At 39.0% G+C, this 14743-nt stretch overlaps 1 protein-coding gene across 1 annotated transcript in view; it reads left to right on the forward strand.

The window, feature by feature from the left end:
- DSCAM (DS cell adhesion molecule) overlaps window positions 1-14743 on the forward strand; it is a 632908-nt gene that overhangs the window by 578863 nt on the left and 39302 nt on the right. Inside the window, exons 28-30 of the mRNA XM_073360366.1 lie at window positions 4783-4813; window positions 10030-10145; window positions 13319-13468. Coding sequence (XP_073216467.1) covers window positions 4783-4813; window positions 10030-10145; window positions 13319-13468 — 297 coding nt within the window. The remainder of the gene's footprint in view (window positions 1-4782; window positions 4814-10029; window positions 10146-13318; window positions 13469-14743) is intronic.

Raw genomic sequence — 14743 nt, forward strand, 5'->3', positions numbered from 1 at the left:
AGATCCCAGTGAGCAAAAGTGAGCGCAGAAGCTGGATTTCCCATTTTTCACATCCTGATGTAGTCATGCACCAGAAGCCTTTCTAGCATGTACAGTTAGCATATCAATGAGTCTGAATTTCTGCTTCTGTTAATGTTTTGAACATATTGTTGTCTTATTGCAATTGGCATAGGTGTGTTTTTACCAAATGTGTAAAGTATTCACAGACTTTATGAGTCACCCTTCATGTAGTTTCGGTACATTAGTTTTCATTCAGTAAGTCACTGCCATGCACATGTAAGCTCTGTGCAGAGTTTGGAAAAGGCACATATAGCCCTTGTGTATTATGTTGCGGCTACTGTCTGAGGCAATGGACCAACTTGGGCAGTTGCTGTGCTAAATATTGGTGCTGCAGTTAGACTGCAGTGTTTTCTCATTCAACGTTTTATGCACCATTGCATAGTGCTGCAGGTTTCCTTCTGGCAGTCTGGGTGAAATTGTGAGGAGATGCTCCCTTACACAAATGTTCTAAGGCCAGCTAAATACGTATATGAATCCCCTACCACATTTATATGGTGATGAGAACATAAACTCACTCCATTTTTTTTTCAGATACAGCAAGGAGCACAATATAGGTGAGCAGCAGCTGAGAATATCTGGAAAGAGGTTGCTTGAAACCAAGGGAAAAGGACACACGAGTGAGCATATTGATACTGCATTGCATTTATTCCAGACAAGTGGCACTGGGTAATTCACAGTGTATTTGCTTTCTAGAGCCAACTGGACAAGCTGCAATGAAAAAAAGGAGCGAACATTTAACGAAAAAACTTTTCCTTGGTTTCAACCAGCATTCTAGCTATCTGTAGTCTCACTGTAGGAACTATGAGTTGCTGATTTAAAGCTTCCTGCAGGGTAGAGGAGAGTTTTATGTATCACAGCAACACTGTTAAGTCTGAGTTGTGGATAATATTTGGCTCTGGTCTCTTCATCATCCCAGATATTGCTGTAACTTGTCAGCAACAAGAAACACAAATGAGAACCGTAAGAAATCAGAACTTACTTTGCATCAATGGCTGCATTTTCTAGGCAATATAGGCTTCATTTTCCCTTGTCTTTTGTACATAAAGACCTTGTCAAGTCCTTAAAAGTCAATGGTAAAACCATCATTGTCTTGAGCTGGAAGCAGAAGCAGGGCCTTAGTTTGGTTTATAATTTTAAAAATATTGTTCTTGTTATCATGTAGCCCTATTTGTATAAATTGTCAATCAGCTGTTAACAGCAAAACCCATTGATGTAAAAGAGAGAGATGCTCAGTGGCAGTGATTCAAGTGGAGAATTTCAAGTGAAAAAACCCCCATCTCCTCTCTGTCCCCCCGCTATCTGCTCTTGCATTGCAAAGGGAAAAAGAAGGTTAAAACTGAAAGAATGGAATGAGCAGAAGGGGAGAACAAACATTCAGGTACTTCAGTCAGAGTGAGGTATAAAACCCAACGTAGATAGATAAGGTGGCTGATGTCAAGATGTAGGGTATTGCAAATCCCTGTAGGATTTTAAAAGCAAAGAGAGCTCAGTTTGCATTATAGCCAAAGTTGAATAAAAATCCATTAAGAGTGAGGCATTAAGTTGGTGGTGATATGCTCCTGCCTCCTGAAACATGTGAATGGTTTGCCCATTGTAGCCTACATCTTTGGAAGTTTAGAGATGTGACATTTAATAGGACCATATATGAGGAACTTGCAATACATGCAGTAGACCCCGGAGGTGATTAAGGAATGTAAAAGATTTCAGCAGAGGCAGGGAGAAGAGAAAGACAAATTCTGCCAATATCCTGGACATGATGATAGATTTGCAAACAAGGAGACAAGGGAGGAAAAGGTAAATTAAGGATTCTACATGACCAATTTTTGATAGAACAGCTCCTTAAAAGCTTGAAACTTGAGATTTGTTTTCTTATCACATTTCTTTCCCTCTGTTGCACCTGCACACTGCTTTGTTGTTCTGGGATTGCTTGTGATCTCTGGACTCATGAATTTTTAAATTACTTCATGTTTTGAATGGGGGGGGGATGCACATCGGTCTTTGTTTTATTAAAAATGCCACAAAAATAATGATATTCATTTTACAAACAAATAGAAGAGGCAACATTAAAAGGCAGACTTTGGGTCGACCAGCCTTCCAAGGGTTCCCTTTAATCTGTTTTCTGCGTTGATAATGATACCCAGAAAGGGCTTTATTTTAATAATAGTTACGGTAGTGCCTATGAGAAGGTCTACATAGCATTGTACTCTTGTGTCTGTGTGACCTGTGCCTGCAGACTCAGTGTTTCCAAGCCTGCACTTGAGCATTCACATTGCATTTGAAACCTGGGCTTCACAACCATGCTAGTGGATCCATACTTCAGATCTGAGTCAGAACTTCAGCTTCTGAGGGCATATACCATCATATCCCAGAGTTCCTAGTGCTTTTGCCAGCTGTAGCCACTCTCAGGCTTGGTTCATAGTGGGATGTGGGAGAACTTGTCTGTCTGTCCAGCAGGAGTTGACTGGAAGTGTTTTGAGTGTTTTTTGCCCATCAACACATCCAGCTGAGCCATTGTGTATCTGCACACTCCCAAGAGCCAGAGCCATCGGCATGGATCCTAACCCAGTGGAAGAACTTCTCCACCACACGCTGTCCATCCTATTTCAGGAATCAGGCAGAGCATCTGCAAGATGCCAGTGGACATTTCAATGGTAGTTTTTGGCCTGCCGAAGGCATCCCTCAGAGAGGGACACTAACATGCCAGTCACAACCCAGCTGATGCTGTTCATGCCTTAGCTGCAGACTCCTCATATGTAGATTGGTGCTTCTGGAGCAGGGCCATAAGCACAGACTGGTGAGATCACCTCATCATGCGGACCTGGGATGACCTGCAGTGGCTCCAGAACTTTTGCATGAAGAAGCAGATGTTTCTGGAGGCTGGTGATCAGTTTACCCCAACCATCAGGTGCCAGGACACCCGTGTAAAGGAGGTCATATATGAGTCCAGATGCAGGTCACTATAGCCATCTGGAAGCTGGCTACTCCAAACTGCTACAGGTCCTTGGCTAACCAGTCTGGAGTTGGCAAATCAGCTGTGGGGGTTGTCATGGCACAGGTTTCTGAAGCGATCAGGACTGTGATGTACTCAGAGGCGCTTGGCATTACAATTGTTCCTGAAATAACTGCAGGCTTTGCACAGGGGCCATTCATGGGACTCATGCCTATAATTTTCCTCCTCAAGGAGCATATCAGTACATAAACAGCAAAGGGTATTTCTCCATTGTTATGCAGTTCCAAGCACTCAGTTGTAGGAGACATTTACAAACAAATAACATAAAGTCAGTCTCTGCCCCAGACAGTTTACAATCTAAAATTTAGATAATCTGTAGCAAATTGATAAACAGATAGATAAAAAGGGACAAGAGGAAGGGAAGGGAGGGAGGTTACAGAAGCAAACTGAGTCTGGATCTCTAGGAGGAAAAATAACATAATCTTAGAAATTGGAAAGTGGAAAACCTGTAAGTAAATATTCATAATAAATAAAATAAAAATCTTCCTCTTTCTGGGATGTATATTAACTGGGGATCTAGCTAATTTCAAAGAGCCACCATGGACTTCTGTGAGAGGAAGGTGGGACAGTTTCTGAATACTGGATGTCAGATTGGATTGGGACTCCTGGGAGGAGCAAGACCCAACCCACCCCATTTTACTATCTGCCTGAACAGCCCTCCTCCATTGGCCTGGTATCCCATGAGAACTGCTTTGTCCTTGCTGCCAGTTCCCAACTGCTGTCTGGAGAATGTAGTCCTTCCAAGAGGTCAGGCTGAGGATATAGCAGAACCATTATGACAAAAGAAACTTCAAGGTGGTAGAGTCTCAGTGTGAGACTTAGTTCTTAGGGGATTACAGTGGAAAGTTTTAAAAAAAGAATTAAAAACTAGTGGCTTGAAACACAAAAACATGCACCTAAATGGACCTTTATTCCTGGTTGGAGCCCTATTGAAGTCAGTGGGACTCTGTAAGGGAATAAGGGTCCACCCATTGGGATAGTTTTGAATGACTGACTCTTATGGGAATAAGCTGCTACCTACTGATTTGTATGTAGGGCTCTCTCTGAACACAAAGGGGTAGTTCTGCATAATAGCTAATGTAATGGTGTGGATACCTGATTGTGACCAAACAAGATCACCCTTTCGTGATCTTCCTTGGCCAATTCTCCAGGCAATCAGATTTGGTTTGGTGGTGCCCAGGTAGGAGATTGCTCATTCATGTCATGACCTACCTGAAACTTTGTGAACTACTTTCACTCATCTTGATTTTTTTAAGCCAATTGTGTTGAAGAAAGGACAGTGCTAATGCTTTTATTAGGGCTGTTCTAGTTTTTATATTGTCTCTCTCTCTTCTACTGAATTTCTTTAGCTTTTTCAAGTTAAATTCTATTCTGCTCTAAATTTAGTTTTCTTCAAAGTCAAGACGAACAGTTTGCAATAAAGCCTTTAATATGTTTCTGAGCATTTTCACTGCCACTGGAGAATTATACGTGCTCTGTGTGTCAGAAAGATATATGATAGTCAAATGCAGTTTTAACAAAAATAAGGAATTTTAGAGGCTATTATGTCTTGACGGCTGATCTGAGGAAAGAGAATAATCTTTAATAAGTGGCTCGTCTGAATCTTCCACTCCTTAATAATCCATCTACCAAAAAACTTCCATTGTGGCACAAAAATTAAAGTGTTAACTAGCTACTTATCAGGTACTAATATTTGCCATGTTTTCTTCTAGATGCAAAGAGTTTGGCTGAAATGCTTATGAGGTAAGAATAATGTTTAGTAATTCCAAATTTAATGATGTTTCTGGTTCAAGGGATTATATTCAAAATCATTCCTGGGAACAACTTAATTATTAAACTTTCCATTCCTGAATTCTTTGTATCTATGTGCCAAATGCACAATTTTAGTTTTCTTAGGAATGGGGGCAGTGATTTCTAACGGTCCAGGAACGAGCAGAGTTCCACAGAAATCTGGTCAGTCACAAGGTGCTGATTCACCTCCTTGTTTCCAGCTATAACATCATGTTAAAAGAGGCTGAAGATGCATTGAACGCTTTCCTAATATTGGATGTGCATTTAAGCAGTTGCTGAACTTGCTGCAGGGATTTTATTCAATCAGTGAAAAGAGAGGTGATCAGTGCAGTCATAAATGGCAAAAAAGGTGACCTATGAAACAATATCTCCATTAAGATGTGAACCACAGTATGAAAAGTTTTGATCCTGTATTAGTGGATTAAATTACAGAACATGTTTAGGTCCCTTTGGACATTTTGCCTGTTCACTGAAGTGTTTTCATAATATGCATAAAGGGAATTGCTCTTCAGAGATCATCTTATTGAAGGCAATAAATGCCTGGAAGCACATATTTGCAAATACAATACACATACATACACACACACACAGACATACCATTGCTAGCTGATTATAAGCAGAGCTTTGTGAAAGTAAGATAATTTATTTATTATTCTGCTGTTTTGTTCTGAGTCATTTCACTATCCAGAAATATAATTCTTTTGTGAAATGACAACAAAATGACTGTTCTTGGCAAAAATAACCTGCAAATATGGAAATTTCATATTTCCAGTGTTTGTTTCTTTGTCTGGAAAAAATGTTGAACTTTGAAACCATTGTGGGGTTTTGAAAATAGGACCATTTTGGTTCATATTAACTGAAAATCATACTTATTTTTAAGAAAATAATAACTTCCAGGATATCTGATGATTTGCCAGATTGAACCATTTTCAAAAATTCAAACTCCTCCATCTCTGAGGTTTTAGATTTAATTTGAATTTACAGCACACCTTAGTAATTAGACTATCTCTGGTGTGTTGGTGATACATAGGGTTAATCAGTTAACCTAGATTCAAATCTAGACCCCCATCCTGCAGACACTTACATATCTGTAGAGTCCCACTGACTTCAGTAGTATTGCTTGTGTGAGTACAATTACATACGATTGGAGTCCTAGCTAACTGTAAGTAACACGTAAAAATGATTTCAATAGAGTCATTCTTTGGTGTTTCTCTATCTCACAAAAAACCCAAGTAGTTCAGCATATTTGGAAAACCTCTGCTCAAAAGAGACCCAGTACTAACATAGCAGATCAGATCAAGTTGCATTCGCAAAATGTTTTAGTATAGCTATCATGTTACTTATCTGCAATCATTTCTGCCAACCTTTAATTTTTGTAAAGGAGTACTTGTGGCACCTTAGAGACTAACCAATTTATTTGAGCATAAGCTTTTGTGAGCTACAGCTCACTTCATCAGATGCATACTGTGGAAAGTTCAGAAGATCTTTTTATACACACAAACCATGAAAAAATGGGTGTTTACCACTACAAAAGGTTTTCTCAAAGGTACCCTGCAGCTTTAGAGATTAGTTGTTGCCTCAGGTTTCAGAGTAACAGCCGTGTTGGTCTGTATTCGCAAGGAGAGGGGGAGTGCTTGTGGCACCTTGGAGAGTGGCCAATTTGTTTGAGCGTGGGCTTTCGTGGGCTACGGCTCGCTTCGTTGGATGTGTACTATGGAGGGTACAGAGGATCTTTTTATGCACACAAACCGTGAGGGGATGGGTGTTTACCACTACCGGGGGGTTTTCTCTCCCCCCACCCCGCTCTCCTGCTGGTAGTAGCTTGTCTAGGGTGATCACTCTCCTGGCAATGTGTGTGATAGTCGGGTTGGGCCATTTCCAGCACGGATCCGGGTTTTCTCCCCACCCACCCCCCAACAAACCCACTCTCCTGTTGGTAATAGCTTGTCTGGGGTGATCGCTTTCCTTGCAATGTGTGTGGTGGTCGGGGTGGGCCATTTCCAGCACAAATCCAGGTTTTGTGCTGGAGATGGCCCAACTTGATTGTCGTGCACATTGTGGGCAGAGTGATCACTTTGTATGGGCTATTGCTAGCAGGAGAGTGGGGTGGGTGGAGAGAAAACCTTTTGTAGTGGTAAACACCAATTTTTTTCATGGTTTGTGTGTATAAAAAGATCTTCTGTACTTTCCACAGTATGCATCCGATGAAGGGAGCTGTAGCTCACGAAAGCTTATCCTCAAATAAATTGGTTAGTCTCTAAGGTGCCACAAGTACTCCTTTTCTTTTTGCAAATACAGACTAACATGGCTGTTACTCTGAAACCTTTAATTTTTGTGAGTATTGACAATCATTCCTTCCCCCATCCCATTAAAAACCAGTATGTTTGATTTTAAAAAAATCTACTGCATATATATCTTTTAAAGATATAAATAACAGCAAACAATAATCAAAATAGGCATTTTGAAAAAAATATGTGATTTAGGACAGTTTCAAAAGTGACTAGTAATTTTGAGTGCCCAACTTCTGACACCCTGTTTTTCAGAGGGCACATGCACAGCACATTCTGAAAATCAGGCCTCTTTAAGAGTTACCTCAGATTGGGTAACCAGAAACTGAGGCTCCCAAAATGACTAGTTAATTTTTGAAAATTTAGGCCTTTTTTAGACAAAGGAGGCAACACCCCAATAACTCACAGAGTTAAATATGTTAAATTGCTTGGTACATTATGAATAAGATTTCTTTATGTTATACCAAAACCTAGTATCATATACAAATCTAGAAAGTCTAGAAATCTCCCTTGGGGATATTTGTGCCCCTGTGAGTGCATTTAAGAATAAAAAGTCTTAAGGATAGCACTTTAGTCTTTGTGTTGAATGCCTTGGTTTGGCAGATCCCTGGGGAAGCTACGCAAGCCCCACATATTAACAGTTTAATGAAAGTTGTATGATTTGCCCCTCGCACCTCAAATTAGTAACAGTTACTACTAGTATTTGAGCTCAGCTTGGTGATGTTTTCTTTAGCAGCAAGTTCCAGATAAATTCCTCTTAACTGTTCATCATTGATTAGCATAAGGAACTGGCTTATGTTTCTAATTTTGAGCATAGAATAAGACATAAAATGCCCCTGAAATCTCTAACCCAGCCTTCACATTTACAAAGGAATGGTTTTCCTTACCTCTTTTGCATTAACCTACTCACTGACCTCAGCCCCAAAAATTAATGAAGAGGCATGACTGTTGGCCAAGCATCCAAAATGACCTTAGTTTTAAATAGGTGCCATATGTAGTCCTTTTCTGTATAAATGGGTGTGTAAGATTCAACCCTGTTTTGAATGTACAGATTTTTTCAGTCATTCAGTTGAGAGGGGTGGTTATAGATAGATTATTCAAAATGATGTTCATATCTTTAATCAGTTTTGAACAAACTTTTAGCACATCATGCATTTCACTTGCTTAAAAAACAAACTAACAAAAATATTTATCCATAGTCAATAAATGAAGTATGTTATATACACACACCATCACAATGTCTATGGAGCTAATTAGCAACCTTGAGACAAATTTAAGGTTTGTGATCAGTAGAGTCTCTTTTTTTTTTTATCATCTCAGAGTAACTAAAATGTAAGTAAATGATATTTTTCCTGTTCGGGAAGTAGTCTCTGGAATCCTTATCTATGAGATTATAATTCCTTGATGCTAATAGCCTGGATTTTCTAACATTAAAGACCCACTCACTTGAGTGGGTTGGGAATTTTTCAACAATTTTTTTTGGTTGGAAAATGCCAATTCTTTGAAAAAACAACCATTCATGGAGACAAATCAGTTTTAATAAGAGGGTTTCTCATCTCCAGGATGGAATTTTGATAGAGAGAGAGAGAGACTTTTGTGAAGAAGTCTTCTTAGGGGTGAGGTCATGGTGGATTCTCCATCACTGACAATTTTAAAATCAAGATTAGGTGTTTTTCTAAAAGATCTGCTCTAGGAATTATTTTTGGGAAGTTCTATAGCCATGTGCTCTACAGGAGACGATTATCACAATGATCCCTTCAGGTCTTAGAGTCTGGGAAGAGTCTATGAACCTCACAGGGCTGTTGTGAGAATAAACACAATAAAGACTGTTGATAGGGGCCATAATTCCTAAGATAGACAGAGTGGGGAAAAGACTAGAAAAGTAGAATCTGGCAGATATGTCCTAGCTCAGTTCTGGTGGATCCCATTGGATCTGTTGGGTTTAGAGACAGAACTGCTGTCAGTTTTGTGAGGGGAGGGAATTCCTCTTACAAAATGATTCAGGAAAAACAAGGGGGCCCATAAGGAGAGTTCCTTCCTTCCCTTTAGCATTTCTGTGGAAAGGGGTGAATACAATATGGAGGATTTTACCACAAGTTCTGTATTGCATATGATTATGCTGCTCAGTTTTATTACCCATTTCCATTTGCTTATTAGTAGATGGCTCATTCCCAGAGTAATTTTCTGGTACACAGACTTTAAAATTGTTATGGCTTGTGTGATGTTACAATAATTGTTTTATAGTCCTGTTCTAAAATACCAAATCCAATGAAAGGAGTTAATCCATGAGTGCTAACAAGGTCTATAATTTCTTACTACTGCAATGTCAACAGAACTAAAGTCTTCACTTTTCCTTATGCAATTCATTACTATTAATGGAAATTCTAATGAATGTTTGATTGATTTCTTAACTTACCAATTCTCATGATGTTCAGGATTTAAATCATTGCTGAAAATTAATGAATAGGAGAAATTTATATAAAACACCATCTTCCCACTGACCTGTTTGGTCAGCTCAAGGGTTCATTAGCCAAATCTGAGAAATGCAAAAAAATAGCAGCTTTATAACTGTTTCCATCAGTTTCAGTATTCAACAACTGCATCGAAAAGATTCAATAAGGGCTTTTGATAGATAAACCACTGAATAATGGCAGACTCAGTCCCTTGCCCCACTTACTTTTTCTCATCTCCCTACCAAAATACGTTAAATTAATACCACCTATTTGCTTCAAAGTACAATGAAAGAAAATGAAATGTATGAGAATTTTGGTGACTACGGTAATTTTATTATCTTAAGTTGAACGGATTTTTAAAAAGGAAATCCTTAAATATCTTTTCATATGGGGAGCGTTTTCATGTTTGTCTCTCTTTTGTGCTTAGTAAGAACACCAGGACCTCAGATACACTTAACAAGCAGCAGCAGACGCTAAGGATGCACATAGATATTCCCAGAGCTCAGCTTCTGATTGAAGAGAGGGACACAATGGAGACCATTGGTAAAATGTCAATGCACTTATGTTGCTTATATAATAAATGTTATGGTCGACTTTGCACTGCATCCTTTACACATAAAAAGGGCTAGGGTCCTAATTTACAAGATAATTTGTCCTGGTTGAAAAGTGAATTGAAGACTGTTCTACATATGCATCATTCTGAGCTTTAAGGAACCCTAGCAAATTTAAAGTAGAGTAGGGCAGCAAAAAGTGAAGTGTTCCATTCTGACATTTTCAACATGAAAACTTTACTTTTCCATTTCAACATGATTTTTTGTTTTTAAATTTGAATTTGTTTATTCTGAAAGAGGTTATTTGTAAAAGGTTGAAATTAAAACAAAACATTTCAAAAATACTGAAATAAAATGTTTTGATTGACCCAATCCAAATTTTTTTTTCAGACTATCTACTTCTGAAATGAAAAGAACTAGATAAGTTCACAGCGGATAGGTCCATCAATGGCTATTAGCCAGGATGAGCAGGGATGGTGTCCCTAGCCTCTGTTTGCCAGAAGCTAGGAATGAGCGACAGGGGATGGATCACTTGAGGATTACCTGTTCTCTTCATTCCCTCTGGGGCACCTGGCATTGGCCACTGTCGGAAGGCAGGATACTGGGCTAACTGGTCCTTTGGTCTGACCCAGAATGGCCGTTCTTATGTTTGAAATTTCAATTTTTTGCCCCAATTTGGGACTAGAAAAAATTTAAAAATCTCTAAAACTTTTGCAGGTCTAGAAAATGGTTTCCCACCCAAATCTACATAAAATGACCTAATTATATATCTGCCTCACTATAGCAAAAGTTATTCTGTATTCTGCTACATTGAATAAATAAGAAAAAAAACTGAGATACATTAAAACTGGGACCCTGAAGCTAAACTCTTTTACATTTCAGAAGGTTGGATACCAAATCTCCTGGAACCAGACTCACCACTGTCATTCAGGTTTCAGGTCAAAAGCCATAAATAACTTAAGTTATGCCTGGGATGAATCTGAAATCTCACAAAAACAGCAATTTTCCTAAGAGTTCAGCCCCACATGGTGGCTGAAACCTTGCCAAAACAACTGATCTAATGAGTGTCTTTCTATCCAAAATGGCAGGGCTCTCACAGAGGGAGCTGATCTTGCCAGATTTCTACCATTTTGGACAAAAAGCAGTCTAAAGCAAACTTGAAGCTGGCTTAAGTGGTCAGCAGAGGATTCCACTTGTATAGAGGAATATAACGCATATGTTGTGGTTACATTTAGGATGTGGTCAGAGGGGAGGGGACCAGTGGAGCCAGCAGGGATGTAGCTTAGCTCTGAGGCTCCCAGTCAGTCCCAGGATTGGGGAAGAATGAGGTAACGTTGTCCCATCACATCCTGTGTCAGGCTAGCTTGATTTGGCTGGACCAGAGAATTCAGCCCTTTCTGTGTTTCATGTTTTATGAGGTTGCTTTGAAGACAAGATCCACACATCACCTGCAACATGGACATTTTTGTTTCCAGTTTTATGTTTCCAAAGTTCATTTCTGTGCTGCAATCTTTTATGATAAGTTTTATCCTATTGGGAGATTTCACTCTTGAGTTATAGTAGTTGGGCAATAGGGGTTTATAATGGAAATGCCATTAGCTCCTTAACTACAGCAATGTGATTGGTGCCACAGTAATGGACTGTGTTGCACAAAGCAGTAATAGTAAGCCAGCACTTTGACAGGATTTTACATAGGCTTTGGCAGGTTTTATTCATGACCGGAGTAAGAGCTCCTCTTTTGCCAGGGACCGCATAATTTGGTTTCATAACGTTCATTCTATTTAGGGCCTTTTTTGGGCAAAAAATGCCATTTATGTTACTGTGCAGAATTTTTCACATTAATGTTCTCTTGTCAGTTGAAAAAAACCCCAAACCAATTGTTAGAAGCAGTGGATCAGCCACAGCTGATGGGTAAATTCACAGAATCACCATTGCAGGCAGTCCCTTTAGAAATGCATTAAAAAGCTGTACATTGTATGATAGCAGGAATTTCCCGTGTTTTTTATTGCTATTAAGAATAAATGAAAAAGACTGTAATAATGTAAAAATAAAATCTGGAGACTAAACCCAGATAGCACTAAGCATTCAAATGTAGATGTTCTGCAAGCGTGAAGTCAATGGAAGAATTACCACTGATTATAGTGGGGGCAGGAAGGGACTTATTATTAAATCTTGTATGATTGAGAATACTCTGCATTCTGTATAGCTTCTTTTTAAAAAAAAAAACCAAAACCAAACAGCACTGTGATCACAATTGTAAAGAAAAAAGCTACTAGCTGCCACAGGACCAACTGCTCCCCCACATAGCCTGGCTTGGTGCAGGGAGGGGTGGAGATTCTGTATGGAAAGTCAGAAGGAATCCTCCACAGTGGCTTCTGCTGTTTCTTTGCAGAGAATCCATGCAGTAGTGGATTCACAAGTGTTCCTTTCTCCCCTCCTTGGCCTGGGGTCTAACTACCTCCCCTACCCCGCTCCACCAATCCTGCTGTGCAGATCGGAAGAAGCCTCCATTCAGCTGTACTCCGTGGCATGCAGGAGAGCCACACCACTTGCACCAGGCTCTCCAAATCCTCTTCCTATTGTGCCACTGACCCATACCAGTCAGTTCTGCTGCAGGAACTTTGCAACATAAGGAAGAGGCAAGATTTGGCCCATGGGCTCCAGACCACAAAAACATTTATGCATGTGCATAACTGTAAGCACAAGATTTGTCCCACTTCCGCGAGAATGTTCAGATACTAACTAAAGCAAGTTCATAAGTGCTTTACTGGATTGAGGCCCTAATGCTGCAGTATTTTTGTTCTGGTGCTGCAGAGGCGAAGCTAGCCAGAAGAGAAAGCACAAACGAGCTAACAGTCTGCTTTCGACATCACAGATACAATCACTTATGCTAATGACAAACATGAAGGGGCGAGAGAAACCATTGTTTACAAAATGGAAAAAGTCCAAGTACTTAAGGCAAAAGATCGTTACAGGCAACAGAGAGTGTCTAAAAGGATACACAAAAAGCCCATCTGTGTCCCTTAAAGTCATCATATCACAAATGAAGGCCCACAGGCAATACTCTTTTCTTTAGTTTTGTGTAAACTTGAGGACTTAAACTATTTTTAAGGATCAACAAAAATGTGATTCTTTATTTTAATATTCATTTTCTATTGCTTATAGATGACAGATCAACAGTGTTATTAACTGATGCTGATTTTGGAGAGACATCTAAACAGAAGTCATTGACAGTTACTCATACAGTACATTACCAGTCTGTCTCACAAGCTACTGGACCATTGGTTGATGTTTCTGATGCCCGGCCAGGAACAAGTGAGTATAAAAGAGACTATATTACCTAGAGCAGATATCATTACCACAGTATTTATATTATCATGGTATTGCCTTTATTTTGAATGTAGTGCGGAAACTATTTTGTGCAGCAGAAAATAGTCTCTTTTACAATTGGACCCACTGTAAAAGTGGTACATATTAAGGTTAATACAGTAAAAGTTTCCTTTGCATGTTAAAATGTAGATGTAATTTAAGGTAATTCAGACCTGAGTATTCCTCAGAGGAAATTTATGCAGCATTTTAACATCTAGAATCTATTGAGCAAATGTTTCTAGTGGATTTTCATAGCTAATAGATATTTATTTCTCACAGCAATCAATCTTTATTTCATTTCTCAATTACCTGTGATTGTTCCTAATGTTCTAGGATATGAGAAATACATTTTCTAATTACTGCATTTTTTGAAAAGTTACATTTCTAGTTACTGTATTAAATCCATTTTCCCAGCTATATCCATGCGGAGATCATCTTACAATGATTTAAAGAACAAAATTAATAAATATACCCTTACACTACATTCTTCCTAAACTCCGTTATAAACTTGTTCCATATCTGCATAATTGGAAAAATTTCATTAAATATAAGGACTACTTACTAGATAGTAATATGGTGTAATGTGGCATACTTGAAGTATATAAACAATTCCTAGGAGGTATAGAAAATACAAAGATCAAATACTGTCATTGAAGTTTATTATGTTGAAGAATCAAGATTATGAGAATGAACAATATAATAGAACCCTGCAGTGTTTTAAAATCTAACTATCTTTAATGCTGCAAGATCCTGCACTCCAAAAGTACTTGTCTTTCTTTGTGATGATTAGAGGCTGGGCAACACCCCAGAATACTTACACTTTCCATCCCTTATCTTCTCCAAATCAAAGCCCATTGAAGTCCATGGAAATACTGGTACTTAAAATGGACTTTTAATGAAGCCCGATAGTCTGGTTCACATGCATCCCAGCAAATTTCATGGGAAAGGTGTTAAATATATTTACTGTGCATTTTAATATTCCTTGAATATTTGAAAGTAACACTGTAACATAGGTGCTGGAAAGTAACATAGGTGCTGGAACTAGGGATGCTGGGGATGCTGCCGCACCCCCAGGCTTGAAGTGGTTTCCATCATTTTCAGGGTGTACAGTTTGGTTCAGTAGCTCTCTGCACCCCCACTGTGCAAATTGTTCCAGCACCCCTGCTATGCACAGCATCAGTCTTAGAATTTTGAGTAGCTTTTCCCAAACTTAACAGACTC

The sequence above is a fragment of the Lepidochelys kempii genome, chromosome 1 (genome assembly GCF_965140265.1).
Source record: "Lepidochelys kempii isolate rLepKem1 chromosome 1, rLepKem1.hap2, whole genome shotgun sequence".
Lineage (NCBI taxonomy): Eukaryota > Metazoa > Chordata > Testudines > Cheloniidae > Lepidochelys > Lepidochelys kempii.